This window comes from Marmota marmota, unplaced genomic scaffold, assembly GCF_001458135.2.
Source record: "Marmota marmota marmota unplaced genomic scaffold, marMar, whole genome shotgun sequence".
NCBI classification, from domain to species: Eukaryota; Metazoa; Chordata; class Mammalia; order Rodentia; family Sciuridae; genus Marmota; species Marmota marmota.
The window spans coordinates 4,110,890-4,127,109 of NW_026000082.1; the positions used below are offsets into that span (position 1 = coordinate 4,110,890).

General features: G+C 33.5%; 1 protein-coding gene across 8 annotated transcripts in view; it reads right to left on the reverse strand.

The window, feature by feature from the left end:
* Atg4c (autophagy related 4C cysteine peptidase) overlaps positions 1-16,220 on the reverse strand; it is a 96,164-nt gene that overhangs the window by 23,820 nt on the left and 56,124 nt on the right. For 7 of the 8 annotated variants that reach the window (XM_015484918.2, XM_015484917.2, XM_048815255.1 and 4 more), the window contains 3 exons: positions 13,078-13,156; positions 12,347-12,423; positions 4,117-4,236 (listed from right to left, as the gene is read on the reverse strand). In XM_015484918.2, coding sequence (XP_015340404.1) covers positions 4,117-4,236; positions 12,347-12,423; positions 13,078-13,156 — 276 coding nt within the window. The remainder of the gene's footprint in view (positions 1-4,116; positions 4,237-12,346; positions 12,424-13,077; positions 13,157-16,220) is intronic. The other variant, XM_048815258.1, reaches the window with a different exon arrangement.

A 16,220-nucleotide genomic window follows, 5' to 3' on the forward strand; every position in this document is an offset into this window, starting at 1 on the left:
CTCTCATGTCTCTGTTTAATGTTAATCTTTCCTCATGCTCTTCCTCCTGCTCTGTTCTTAGTTGCTCTCCTTATATCAAAGAAGACATTTGGCATTTGTTTCTTAAGGATTGGCTAGCTTCACTTAGCATAATCTGCTCTAATGCCATCCATTTCCCTGCAAATTCCATGATTTTGTCCTTTTTTAGTGCTGCGTAATACTCCATTGTGTATAAATGCCACATTTTTTTTTTATCCATTCATCTACTGAAGGGCATCTAGGTTGGTTCCACAGTCTAGCTATTGTGAATTGTGCTGCTATGATCACTGATATGGCAGTATCCCTATAGTACGCTCTTTTAAGGTCCTCAGGGAATAGTCCGAGAAGGGCGATAGCTGGGTCAAATAGTGGTTCCATTCCCATCTTTCCCAGGAATCTCCATACTGCTTTCCAAATTGGCTGCACCAATTTGCAGTCCCACCAGCAATGTACAAGTGTACCCTTTTCCCCACATCCTCGCCAGCACTTGTTGTTGTTTGACTTCATAATGGCTGCCAATCTTACTGGAGTGAGATGGTATCTTAGGGTGGTTTTGATTTGCATTTCTCTGACTGCTAGAGATGGTGAGCATTTTTTCATGTACTTGTTGATTGATTGTATGTCCTCCTCTGAGAAGTGTCTGTTCAGGTCCTTGGCCCATTTGTTGATTGGGTTATTTGTTATCTTACTGTTTAATTTGTTGAGTTCTTTGTATATTCTGGATATTAGGGCTCTATCTGAAGTGTGAGGAGTAAAAATTTGTTCCCAGGATGTAGGCTCCCTATTTACCTCTCTTATTGTTTCTCTTGCTGAGAAAAAACTTTTTAGTTTAAGTAAGTCCCATTTAAATATTTTATTTAGAGACAGGGTCTCAATGAGTTGCTAAGTGCCTCACTAAGTTGCTGAGGTTGGCTTTGAACTCACAATCCTCCTGCCTCAGCTTCCCGAGCTGCTGGGATTACAGGTGTGTACCACTATGCCCAGCTTTATCTTTTTATATAAAAATATCACTGGTGAAAAGTTTAATAACATGCAAAGATGTGCTGTTTATAATATATATAAAGTATGCATATGATAAACTAACTCAGGATAGTAGTTACCACTCTGAAGAAAAAAAAGAGAATAAGACTGGGAAAAGATTTAATTATTAAAGAATTCTTTAGCCTGGCATTCACACTTCTTCACAATATTATTTCAACATACTTTTCTTAACTTCATCCTTCCCTATTTCCATAGCAATGTTTCCTAAACCTTGGATGTTTACATATTGTCTTTACTATTTTTACTACATGTGCCATCTCTAGTATGATTAATGAATATTTTTCTTTTCATCATATATAATTCAAATAGCCTTGTAAAACCAGGAAAAATCATGTTTAATATGTAAGATACATTTTCTAATATCACTATAAATACATAAGTATTAAAATGTTTGTCCTAGTGCCACCTAAAAAGAACATCAAAGTGTCACACTTCAGGTTGTTCTGTCTTACACAGTGGTTCTCAAATTTAATATATAAGAATACTTGGGAGGCTTGCTAGATAGAAATGGAGGCTCCCAGGCCACACATAGGGGTCTGATTCAGGTAGTGAGAAGAAATCCTGCCCCTTTTATATACTTGACAACTAACAAAGTGGATTATTCACCATTGTTTAGATAAACTTTACACTCTTTTCCTGTATCTTTACTTTTATTAGTATCTCAGCTTGAAGTACTCCCTCCCTCTCACCAAGCCAATGAAAATTAAACCTATACTTTAAGGTTCATTTTAAATATCACCATCACAATAAAGTACTTTTAATTTGAATGTGACATCTTTCTCATTTCAACACTCTTCCTTCCCCCATTAATTCATTTCTACTTCCGTACGGATGCTTATCATTTCACTGTAATATATGTGTACTTGTCTTATTCCCCCTCCTCAAGTATAAATGTTACTTGAGGGCAGAAGTCTTATATCTTGTTCAAAAGTGAGGATAATATCTTGGTCATTTTATATAATAGTTAATCAGATACTTGATGGACTGAACTCTGTTAAACACTGAATTTGTTTAACAATTTTATGTTAATACTTTAAATATTACACAACATAAAGAATTATTAGAATATTCATTTATTGGGCATTACAAATTAAACATGAGACTCTGGACTACCTAGCTTCATTTTCAAAGTGAGAAAACTGAAAATACATCCTACAAAGAAACAAGTATTTTTATTATTGCTGTGGGTATATACGTGACTGCATGACCAATGTAATTCTTCAACCTGTACACTCAGAAAAATGAGAAATTATATCCCATCTGATTCAAATGTATGATATGTCAAGATCATTGTACTGTCATGTGTAACTAATTAAAACAAAAAAAGAAACAAGTATTTTTTAAATTGTTTTAATTTTCAAGAGAAGAAAATAAAAACTGAAAATGGCAAATTCAGTTTTTAGAAAAAAAGAAAAACAACTTACAACTACCCAAGCAAAAGTAAATGACCGAATTATTAATTGACAAAGTGAGTCCTGGATATTGCTAAAAAAGTTCTTATAGAACAGCAAAGTTCATTGATTCTTACAAAATTCTCAGTGCTTTCAAAAGACATTTCAACATTGTTACTCTTTGCCTTAATAGTGCATATTACTTTGATGCATCAAGAATAATAATTTATAATTTTTCCAGTGTAAAAACTATAATAACTATCTGATGTTAATTAGAATAGATCAATATACAACTCACTTGTAAATTTTTAAGAATTTGGTCATAATAATTTGATTTGCTTCTATTCCAGGAGTAGCCTGCTCTGTTATTTTAAACACATAGAAAATAAATTCATGAAAATAGAGAAATGGGACTTTTTAATGGAAATGTTCATCAACATTAATGTACATCACAATATCATCTGGATTTGTGACACTTTACAAAGACAAAGAACTATCAGACTAAAATATACAAGTGTAAACACCAATTTCAAGTAATAAAGGAGAAGGAAATGGAAAATATATATTTTGTTCTGTTCACCGAGGCCTTCATGTTGAAAGGAAGAATAAAAAGACAACAACTGTGAGAAATTAATAATAGGGAAAAGTTCTCCCATATCTAATTTTCTCCTCTCCTCATTTATTTTTGTCATATTCCTGTTAAATTTCCTTTTTCACATGGCAGGTCAAGCAAACTAAACCTATCTTTAAAAAGATTCTTTACTTAACCTTTTTATTCCATTTTTATATTTTGAAAATAAAACTTCAACTTATTATTATTATATTTTTATATTGTGAAAATAAAATTTCAACCTATTATGTCCATTTTTCCAAATAAAATTAACTGAAAGTAAAAGAGTAATAAATTACTACTATATCTGAGCCCAAGTTAAGAATTACTAAAAATGCTTCTAGTACTGGCTTTACGTAAGATAAAAGGATAATCTATAACTACTGGTGCTAATAAAGAGACCTGTCCAGTTACACTTACTTCTTAAATAAATAATCTTTTTTATGTTCTAGTAGGAAATATAGACATGGATTAAAGCTCTCTACGTGTTTTAACAGTACTCAAACACCAAAAACATGCAGAAGTTTAAAGGTAATGAGAAAAAAGTTAAATAAACCTGTTTCAAAGACCCAGCAAGTAGAATAAATCAGATTAGACAAGCTTATTGGAAGGTAACAACACAGCTCATTTGATAAAGCAGTTCTGAGGAATCCAAAAATACCATTTCTCTTTAAAAAAATAAAAGAAGCACTTGGACTAACAAGAAATAATGCACAATTTGGCTTGATCAAATACTTCATTAATTTTTTTCTGCCCCTAAGGGATTGCCCTTTTAAATCCTCTTCAAATAGAATATAACCCAATTGCTTGCACATTTCTACAATTTGCAGGATTTTTATTTCAACAGTGCCACCTAGTGGAACAATCAATACTTTGACCTGGTCACAGACTCCTCACATAGTTTTATTTTCTGATTCACAATACTCTTAATAATATTAACATTAAAGGTTAAAGTTTCACAAAATATCATAATTTAAAGATTCCTGTCTTCTAACAGACTGTCTCTAATAAAAATCAAGTCATTTATAAATGTTATTATATTTTAAATGCAGGTACCTTAGTTATTTCTTCAGAAGCTCGTTCGAAGTCCTTAACATTTCGACAGTAAAATCCTATTGTACAGCTAGGATCCATTTTTCGAAACGACATCTTTTTGGGAGAAGGGCAGTGGAATGTCTGTAATTTTAAAACTTTTTTAGGATTAATTTATATTTACTTGATGAACTTAAGTATATACAAGAATGCTAGTTAAGCTTCGTTATCTAGCTTTTTCTCAAAACTATAAACACATTTTTTCAAATGGTATTTTAGTCTTTCCCACTCCCCAAAAGTGTAAAACACGAGCCAACATGGTATATATTTAATTCACCAAATCTACACCTTATGTGACATTAGTATTATTATACAAAAGAAAGGAAGTGTGTAGAAGGTGGTATGCTTTTCTAACACTTGGAGAAGGGAAGAAAAATGGCGCCACTGAGTGACATCAGGGGCTAGTACAAGGTTTAGAATCCAGTTAGCCATTTCTATGAAATTGAACTTAAGTCTGTCGAGTAAGAGATTCCTTGTTTAATGCTTACAAACCTTTTAAAGCAAATAAAAAGCAGACTGATGTAAAGCTTGTACTGATATGAAAAGAAAACAACTTGAGAGTTTTACCAATGGACATAGTACATAACTGCATATTCTTCAATTTGCTCTTGTGAAAACTGCCTTGTTATGTTCCTTGCCCTCTTTTTCACCAGTCCTCTTGTCTGTCTTAGTTTGCTTCTCTCAAGTTGTCTCAGTACCACAGCTGTAAACAGGTTGGGGAGGCTGCCCTTGTTTCTCTCCTCTCACTAATGGGATTTGTTTATTTATGGGGTTTAATATCTTTAAGGAATACAATAGTAGGAAAAGGGCTGAATATAGAGCTAATCATTGCAATCTTTTTGTTCTTCACCACCATACTTTTGGTACTATGTTTAAAATATTATATATATATATATATTTTTTCATTATATACAGATATATATACACACACACATATATATATATATAAATTAATATATGAATGCTTGGGTATCTCATTCTTAAAAACCATGCTTCCAAGTGCTTTTCTGTTAAGTATTTTTTTAAAGTCCATGTAAAATTAGAAGGATATAATACTATATATATTAATATTTGTTGATATTTGCATGGACTCTATAGGTCATACAAAAATTTAACAAGTTTAAGGAACTACAGATGGAAGACAAATGTAGGAAATTCTCCACTGTGTATTTTATATTTTTAAATTAGGAAATAATCTCAGCTGGATTTGAACTCATAAATTTAATATTTCCCTACATTCAATGCCTTAAAACTAAGGGATTTTAACTTGAAACTATCTATTAAAATGTATAAAAGTATAGGCTATCTCATTTGTTATATTCATAGTAAATCAAAATTACACTTTTCTGTCTCCCTACATCCTAGTCATCCAATTACTGTGACATATTAGCACCAGGGAAGATACAAAATGCATACATTTGATTGATTTTTCCCTTAAAAATAGTTCAAATGTATATTCGATTCAAATCCAACAATAAATACATCAGTAAATATAGATGAAATTAGTTTTTCAAAACTCTGACTTCAACAAAATGCTTAGCTAACACTTACTTTACATAGTGAGATCCAACCTACCTAAACTAGAACCTCCAGGGTACAAGTCAACACAAGTATTATCTTATTGGACTATTGTTAATATTTCACTCATTTTATTTATAAATAGATATTTAAAACAGATCTGGAAAGGCACAAAAAAGCTAAGTAAGCCTGTTACTTAACAAATCACAGGATTATATTAGGATATAAGACACATTTCTAAATCATACTCACAAGATATCATTCTACATACAACATGTCTAAAAATAGCCATTTGCCAAGCTGATTGCAAAGCCAGCAATTAGGAATGTTTCTTTAGTTTGCCCAAAAAGGGTATACAAGGTTCAACAATATGTTTTTTAATTCATCTATTAGGCTGTTCTATACTAAAGCACCAATAAGTTTTCATGTAGGAACCAGTAACACTAACTAAAATAAGCTCACTTATATTTTACTGTATTATTTCAATCATAATAGATAATTATGACAAAAAACACTAAATTATTATCTATGGTTACTTTGATACCTACAAAGAACTTTTTAAAATTATTAAAAGCACAGACATAAATCTGAAAACTGAAATTACTACTGGATGTAACTACATGAGTTTTAGGACTCATTACAGAGAGGCATTTTATGTCACTTAAAATTATATTGTTCTGTTTACCCAAGATTATGAAGTCAAACCAATATTAATTTATAATTCAGAACCATTTTTGTTAATTGCAAAAAGTAAAGGATAGAATTTCAAAGTATTTTCCTAAGTGGCATACAAGGCTATGTTCACTTTGTGGTAATTCTTTAAGCTATGCACTTATGATTTAATTCTTTTTATTATGAGGTTTGATAAGAACAGCTGCTTCTGTCTCACAAACACATTTTAGGGAATGTTCATTACTCATGCTTCCATGATAATACAATGCATTTCTGGGGGGAAAAATGGTCAGGAAGAGTCAATTCCCATTTATTTTGTTTTTTAACACACTATTCATTGCCTCAAAAAATAGTTACTAGGCACCTACTTAAATGCCAAGCAGTTGTAAGTTTATTATTTGGAATTGTAGATTTTATTACCTAAACATATAAATAATATTAAAATGAATACTTTTAGGTATAAGAATGCTATTTTGGAAATTTAGATGAAACTTTTTAAGGTAGTCTGAGAACACCCTTACTAAAAAAGTAACTTCTACCAACTGCAATTCCCATGTGTGGCTTACAGTATATATCTTCACTGACAAATTCACTTATTCATCTACCTAGTGACTTTCATGCCACTATTTCTAAGATTACTAGAAAGATTAAAACAGTCACCACCATATGAACCTCCTAAAATCTGGTACTTGGAATTGAGGACCCAGGAATCAGAACAGCATAGCATATCTATTAATAGGGCTTTTCTTACTTTTTAAACAAGGTAAGAAAACTTCGGTTATTTGTAAGAATTAGAAATTGTCATTCTGAAAACATGCATTAAAAATATGAACCAGGCTGTGGTTGTGGCTCAGTGGTAGAGTGCTTGCCTAGCAAGTGTGAGGCATTGGGTTTGATCCCCTGCACCACATAAAAATAAATACTGTTAAGAATAATAACAAAGGATATAATCTATTTAAATATCTTTTTCAATCTTATATTCTGTTACCAATAAAGATATTGTGTCCATCTACAACTAAAAATATACATAAGAAAATATAAACCAGGGGCTAGGGTTGTGGCTCAGTGGTAGCATGCCCATCTAGTACACATGAGGCACTGGGTTCAATCCTCAGCATCACATAAAAATGAAATAAAGATATTGTGTCCACCTACAACTAAAATATAAATATTAAAAAAAAGAAAATATGAACCAATATTCCCTGTTTACAAAAGTTAATTCATTGATTTTATACACACACACACACACATATGCATATGTATATACACATATACGTATATATAAATGTGTTACATTTATATATTTATATATGTATCTATTTATAAATATATATTATATATAAATGCATCTACATACATAGTAGTTATATGATAAATATACTGTATGTGTATATGTAAATACATTGATGCACACATACACATCATTCATANCAGCCAGACGGTCAGCCCTGGATGTTCATCCCCTGACCATCGATCTCTGCTTGGTGAGGGCTAGAGAGGCTCCTATAGAGAATGAGGCCAGAATGGGACTCATTAGAAAAACTTGCTCCCCTGCTGAAATAATTTTGAAAACCTCTCAGAAGACAGGGACCATGTCTTTTTGCCATTATCCTCAGCTTCTAACAAGGAGTCTGGCACCTACAGAGTTGGCACTCAGCACATATTGCCTAAAACAAAGCAAAGCAAAGCAAATGGAAGAAGGAGAAGGAGGAGAAGAAGAAGACCGTCCTAGATCTTGTCCAGTTAAGTGCCTCTTCTGAGTCCATTGCAAACCCCCATCTCCCAAAAGTGTTTGCTGCTCTTCCTGGGACCGAGCACCATGGCCTTGCAAAATCAGTAACATATTCATGAGTTTTTCCTTTTCATTTCAGCTATTAGGAAGTTCCTTTTGAATCTGATTCAGACCATGTTTCTCTCGTATCACCTAAACCTATGCTCAGCAACACCACTGTTTCAAAAAGTGTGCAATGTCCACATTGGGGTGAAGTTTTTACTTTATAATGATGACATTGACGTTATTCTTATGTAAGTGTCTCTTTGGGAGACATGGAGGAAGGGATCCCAAAGCATAGCTTCTCCATTATTATAAGCTAGGGTTTTACCTTTTGAGTTATCTTTCTTCTCTTCTCTTTTTGATTTTGTTCATTTATTTATTGGTGCTGGGGATTGAACCTAGGGCCCCTGTATGTCAGGCAAGCTCTCTACTAGTGAGCTGTATCCTCAGCCCACAAGTTATCTTTCAATGAGGGAATTACCCATCTGTGTCTTCCCTACTCCCTGCTGCTCCAAGTCTTTGTTTCTTGGGGTCAGGATTTGGGACTCCACCAATGTATGACTTTATTTGTTTTTATTTACTTACATTTTGGTACTTGTTATAGTTTAGATAGGAGGTATCCTCGCAAAGCTCATGTATGAGACAATGCAAGAAGGCTGAGAGGTGAAATGATTGAGTGATGAGAACTCAATTCCAATCAATGAATTAATCCCCTAATAGAGATTAAATGGATGGTCACTGTAGGCAGGTGGGTGTGGCTGGGGGAGGTGGGTTATTGGGAGCATGTCTTTGGGATATATATTTTGTACATGGTAAGTACATAATGTGTTTCCTAGTCATGTCCTGAGCTACTTTCCTCTGCCACACACTTCTGTCATGATGTTCTCCCTCATCTCAGGCTCTGAGGAATAGAGTTGACCATCTATAGACTGAGACCTCTGAAACCATGAGCCCTAAAATAAACTTTTCCTTTTTGTCTTTATTTAGCTTTTTTGAAGTAGGGCCTTATTAAGCTGCTTAGGGCCTCGCTACATTGCTGAGGCTGGCTTTCAATTTGCAATCCTCCTGCCTCAGCTTTCCAAGTCACTGGGATTCCAGGCATGTACGATACCCGGTGGATGGATAATTTTAATCAGATGTGAGAGGTGGTTTTTACCTTTACGGAAGTAAGCATCTGGAGTCTGGAATTACAGCTGCTCCGAGATTAGACAATGTAGCTTCCCTGCAGATTGACTTTCCCTATCTATTCAAATAGACCACCTCGAGAGAATCTATACTCTGTTAGTGTCCTAGGGACCTGCTCTGGTGTCCCCAAAGCTCCTGTGTTAATGCAGGAGGAGGAATAATAAGATGATGGCAGACACAACCTAATCAGAAATTCCTGATTAGAATGGACTAACTGGGTGGTGACTACAGGAGGCTTCCAGGGCTGGAGGAAGTTGGGTGAGTCACTGAGAGCACAGCCTTGGGATTATATACTCTCCCCTGGCTCCTCCTCTCTCTCTGCTTCCTGGCTGCCATGAGCCGAGCAGTGCTCCTCTGCCACCTGCGCCCTTCCATCATGGTGTTCCGCATCACCTTGGGCCCAAAGCAATGGAGTCCGCCAATCACGGACTGAACCCTGAAACGTTGAGCCCAAATGAATTTTTCTCCTCTAAGTTGTTCTTGTGAGGTATTTGGGTCACATTGACAGAAAGCTGAGTAACACATGGGCCTTTTATCGGTCCCCTCATTGTTATGTAGTATCTACAGAATTCCCAAGTTCACCTGTCATGTTTGTTGTCACTTAGAATACTTAGTCTAACAAATATTTTCACACAGGGAAAAAAAAAAGAGCAAGCTGACTCGTCAGTGCCTCTCTGGTTTTACATCTCACCATGTGATCTCTTCCTCTCATACTGTCCCTCCATGATGCCATCTGCCATGTTGTGATGTAGCCAAGGGGACTCTTAACCAGAGGCTGAACTAGTGGGCCTGCCCATTCTTGGACTTTCAGCCTCCAAAACTGTGAGATAACTAAACCTCTTCTCTTTATAAAGTTTCTAGACTTAACCATTCTATTATAGCAACAGAAAAAGGAGTAATACCGTGCAGTATTTAAAGAAGTGAGATTTTTGCAGAGCTCACATGAGGCCTGGGGTTCAATCCTCGACAACATAAATAAATAAATAAAAGTAAGTTGTGAAACGGATAAGAACCAAAAGTAAACTTGGGTGCGGGGTGCACGCCTGTAATCTCAGTGGCTTGGGAGGCAGAAACAGGAGGATCTTAAGTTCAAAGTTCAAAGCCAGTCTCAACTACTTAGTGAGATGCTAAGCAAATTTAGTGAGAACTTATCTCGAAAAAAAAAAAAAAAAATGAAAAGGGCTGGGAATGTAGCTCCGTGGCAGAGCATCATTGGGTTCAATCTTAGAAAAGTACTACTTCTACTACTATAACTTTATAACATCAGTTGCAAAATTTCAATAGCATATACACATACAACCAACAGACCAAAGCAAGGATGGTTAGCAATAAATATAAGGTACTTAATAATATAGGTAGTTACTTGGAACATTGTAAACTTAAAATGTGACAAAAAGCAGAAAGTATAATTTCATTCCTGGACAAAGATAGACAATTTGCTAAGATTTTTATATTTTCATGGGAAAATAAATGATGCTTTTAATTATACAATCTAAGATAAATCTGTGCACTGGAGAAAAGTAAAAAACTTTTAATAGGAATTACTCATACAGGTTCAGACAGTCTTCCAGAAACTCAAAAATATAACATCAAATCAACTATATTAGTGTTCCAGTGTATAAGGAATAAGTTCTTCTGACTTTAATGTACTTAATGTCATCAAAGTAAAATCTTTAAATCAATTCTTTCAATTTTTACTACCACTATCCTACTTCAAGCTTTTATTAATCTGACTCACTCCTAGACAGTTGCCAGACTCCCCATAATGAACTGCAACCTTTCTAATCTTAATTGCTTAGACATAATCAGTATATTCACTAACCTGGTCCCTTTGCAGAACCTCTCAAAATATTAGATAGATAGTGTCTCACTCTCTATTGGCCAAAATTATCAAGACCCATAATCTTTTAATTTGCCTATTTTAAGTAATACTAAAATGCAATGAACAATTTTCCATCTGAATCTCAAATATCTACTATCAGTTTGGAACAGATAAATGTAAATATAACTTAGATATAAGAATCAGTGCCTCAAGACCACAATGCAAAGAGAGAGAGAATAATGATACAGTTCATATAGCACAATTCTGTGGTGTCTCACCTCAATTAAATCAACTAACTAGCAAAGTTGCTAACAATGAAAAAAAGAAAACCTGATCTCTGGCCTCAAGATGCTTATATTTTAGTTGAGGAAATAATTTACAAAGGCTGTGACATTACATCATAATGTTTCTTTCTAAACCAGATTATATCTTGCAGTTTATTTTCATAATCTACCCCTTAAATACTAGTAAGTATTAATATTAGCTAGAAAGTTATTACTAAAACAAAAAACTTAACCACATTTCCAACTTGCCAAGCCCTCATGTGACCCATGCTGTTGAATTGATTAAAATTATCATATTCTAAAAAAATTATTTTAGTCTGTAAAACTATTTACTGGGAAAACACTTAAGAACTCTCAAAATTTTCTCAATTAAAACATGGATCATAAAATGACCAATTTAAGAGGAAAAAAGGTACAAAATACAAGCTAAAACAAATATTAGATTCCATCTAAGCTCCTAAAAACTCCAAAACTAGAGGTTAAGGTTTAAGACTAGTAAATAATAATTAAATAATTTAGTAGATAATCTTATTTTGTCACTTTACCTCAAGTCTTTCACCTTCTCTTTTACTTCCTTTCTTCTTCTTTTTACAAAACATACCTAACACATTTTAAATTCTTCAGTACAGTTTAGCTGTCTTTCTACAAAATTACTGAGAGGCTTGATCATTTATTTCAGTAAGACTGGGTATCTAATAAGTTAGAGACAAAGATAAATGAAGAAGGAAGTATATTTTAAATTAAAATTCAGCAACGAAGCATTTAACCTTTGACCACTGTATTGACAATAATTTTATAAGAAGGCAAAATTAACTTGTAATTGTAATACAGCATAGCTATCTTGCTGTTATAATAAAAGCATAGCTATCTTGTACATTTCTAAATAATTAGTTTGCTTCATATGATAAGAAAACAATACTATCTCTAGATGTATAGTACCTCAAGAGGAAAATCCTTTATGCTGACATCTACAAAAGATTGGCAGTAATGAGGATCCATGTAAATCAAACTGTCATCTACAAGGACAAAACAGAAGACAAGTAATTCAAAAAACACCTTATTATTACACTGCTTACAATCCAATTTCTATGTAGAACAGCTGAAAAACACTCTAGGAGTAACAGCTTGCCAGACTGATATTCATTGACTGAAACATAGGTTTGCATAGGATAGATTAACTTTTGCATAATCAAATATGCTTGTATAAGCAGAATTTTTATAAAGTGATGAGACTGTCATTTAATTTTTGGTGATAAAATTACTTTCACAAACACACAATTATATTCTACAGTTTGCATATGAAAAATGTATTGCACTTCTCTGTCCTGACAGGAAGAACATATTGCTTGTCATTTTATCATCAACTAGCACTACTAAGACTGGTAAAAAGTAAATATGTGAATAGCAACAGCCAGAACGTGGCAGCTATGGCTTCTGAAGTTCAGTGAGACCAATAAATTATGCCTTGTTTATGCAATAACAGAAATTAAGCATACATTTTACGGAACCCAATTATACTGTGAGCCAAATGACAGATGAGTGGCTACCGCAGGACTGATGAATGTATGAGGTACTCCTTTTGCTCTGTTAATTATACCGTTTCCAGCTGATCTCATATTAACTTTCTGACTTAAAAAAAATGAAGAGATATATTTTACAAAATCACTAACCTTGAAATCCAGCAAAGTAATATGACTGTTTAGGTTTGCCACCAATAATACCCACACAATATTCAAGGCTCAGAACACCCTGCCAAAAGAAATTAAAACAAGAGTTAGTCAAGAGACAAATGATAATTATTTAAAACAACTATTTTTACCAATACTAGTAGTTCCCAAACTTTTCACCAATTAGTTACCACTTTTATTACATTTGCCCCATGTTCTGAAATCTTTTCTTCCAAACTGCCTTCTCCTTTCTTTAAATCACTCAACATTAATAGAAATTAAATATTGTGATCAGCATGTTGTTCAACAACATTAAACTCCTACTATGAGACAGATACAGAGATAATGTTACCCCATTAAAGCAACAAAATTCCTGCCAAAGCCCCAACACTTAGCTTTCCAGTTACTGGGGCAGCATTATGGTGACCAATGTAATATTTGCATCAGACTTTTTGAAATGCTAAACCTAGTTCTTAGAATTCATGATTGTTTTCATTAAGCTTCTGAGTTTTCAAATCCCAAACTGAAAACCATTTTTCTAATCAAATCATTCACTTACTTGACACATTTTTTTGTGCTGTTTAATTTGGAATAAACATAAAGACTAATTAATGAAAACAACTTAAGGAAAATAATTATTGTATCCAAAGTCAATTTATTTTACTAATCAAAAAATATCAGGCATACCTCAATATGTTATTTAATATGCCCCTCAGTATATTAAATATTCTATTATAAGCAAACTCTTTAAGCTAGGCAAAATAACTCTATACCTTTAAAAAATGTCCAGTGATGTCAATTAAAAAATATCCAGAGGCAACAATTAATATCTTATCAATAGTTCTTGCAATTACTACAGTGACATAGCCACATCACTGTGAACATAGCAGCTCAATTCAAGATTCATAGCTATGCTATGGAACCAACCTAAGTGCCCTTCAACAGATGAATGAATTTTTTAAAATGTGCTGTATACACACACACACACACACACACACACACACACACAAATGGAATATTACTCAGCCATAAAGAAGAAAGAAATTATGGCATTTGTAGGCAAATGGACAGGACTGGAGACTGTCATGCTAAGTGAAATAAGTCAATCCCAAAAAACCAAAGGTCAAATATTCTCTCTGATATGTGGATGCTAACATACAGTAAGGTGGAGGGGATAGAAGTTCATTGGATTAGTCAAAGAGGAATAAAGAGAAGGTAGAAGAGTAGGAATAGGAAAGACAGGAGAATGAATCAGACATGAATTTTCTGTGTTCAGATATGAATACACAATCGGTGAAACTCCAAATCATGTACAACCACAGGAATGCAATCCTAATTAGAGTAAGTTATACTCTATATATGTATATCAAAATATATTCTACTGTCATTTGTATCTAAAAAAGATAATTAAAAATAGTTCTTGCATTAACTACATGTTATAAAACATTAATAATGATAAAACATGTTATAAACTCCAAAATATTAAATAGCTAAAATTCTCTTATATATGGCTCTCAACTAAAAATAGTCCGACTTAAAATTTTTCAGCTACAATGATGTAAAAGTTATACATATCTATTATAAGTAATACTTAGAATACGAATTTTAACCTTTTTGCAGGCTAGCAAATATTGAGCTAGGCTGTGGTAGTGAGCTACAGTTTCCAGTCAGCCAGGTGATCATGAGAGAACAACTGATACTCTAAACTTGAAATCTAGCACAATGTTCCATAGTGTTGCTAAGCTATGATGTTTGTTACATTAGAAGTATTAAATGCATTTTTAACTTATAATAGGTTTATTGGGATGTAATCACACTGTAGTTGAGGAGCATCTGTATATATGGACAAAAATTCTAATTTAATTATTTTCGTTTTGGTTGGGTGGGTTTCATTTTGTTTTGGGTGGGTGCAATGGCACTTAGCTGTAATCCCAATGACTTGGGAGGCTGAAGCAAGAGGATCACAAATGCAAGGCCAGCCCCAGCAACTCAGTGAGACACTGTCTTAAAAAATAAAAAGGACTGGGGATGTAGCTCAGTGGTACCCCAAGTAGTACCACCATCAACCACCATCACTACCACCACCATCATTATCATAATAATAAATGGTCATTGGGGGAAAAAAAACACAGACATATAGAAAAAAAGTATAAATTACGCTAAATTCGAATACCCAGTGCTCATCATTTTTAACATACAAGATAACACATTTATCATGAATCTCTTTTCGTATTAGTAAAAATAAATATGTATTAAAACATTTAATGACTGTAAAATATTCTATTTTGAAATAACAAAATGTGCTTAAAACCCTCATTATGAATATTTAAGTTGCTCCAAGTTCTCATTGTTTTAAACAACCTTCTGCTATGATTTGCATGTTTTTGTCCCTTCCAAAATTCATGTGTTCAAAACTTGCTCCCCAGTGCAGCAGTGTTGAGAGGTAGGATCTTTTGTTCAGGTAGTGAGGTCTCCACCCTCATGAATGGATGAATGCTGCTATAAAAAGTGCTTGAAGGGTTCTTTCCCTCCTGCTCTTCTGACATGTCATTCCATGTGTCTGTCTGTCTTCATGCCAGGACACAGCAAGAAGGCCCTTGTCAGATGCCAGCACCTTGATCCTAGACTTCCCTGGTTTCAGAACTGTGAGAGAATAGATTTCTGTTCTTTATATATTACCCAGTCTCATGTATTGTTACAGCAGCATAAAACAAACTAAACCACCCACTAAAGAACAACATCATATATTTTCAATCTTATAAAAATATCAAAGTTTTTTTTAAAGAACTAGAACTGAAAAAAATTAAATGAAACGGAAGAGGTATATTCAATTAAAATCTCAGCTTATTTTAGCTAACCTGCACTAAGTAAGAAAACAAAATTGAACAACAAAAAAAAGATAAACACTTAATAGAAATGCAGTTATTTAACATTAAGGATTCTATTCTATTCCCCATCCCCCAAATAAAAATCTTTGCTACAAGTAAGGTACCTTACTTGAGGCAATTTGATCAGCTGAAATGAGTGTTTATGTCCTGGGAACCTAGGAAATGAAAGTTCTAAGTCTTTCATAACTCAGAAAAGAAAAAAAGGAAATATATAGCAAAAATCAGCACTGACTCTCCTCAAAAAAAAAAAAAAAAGAA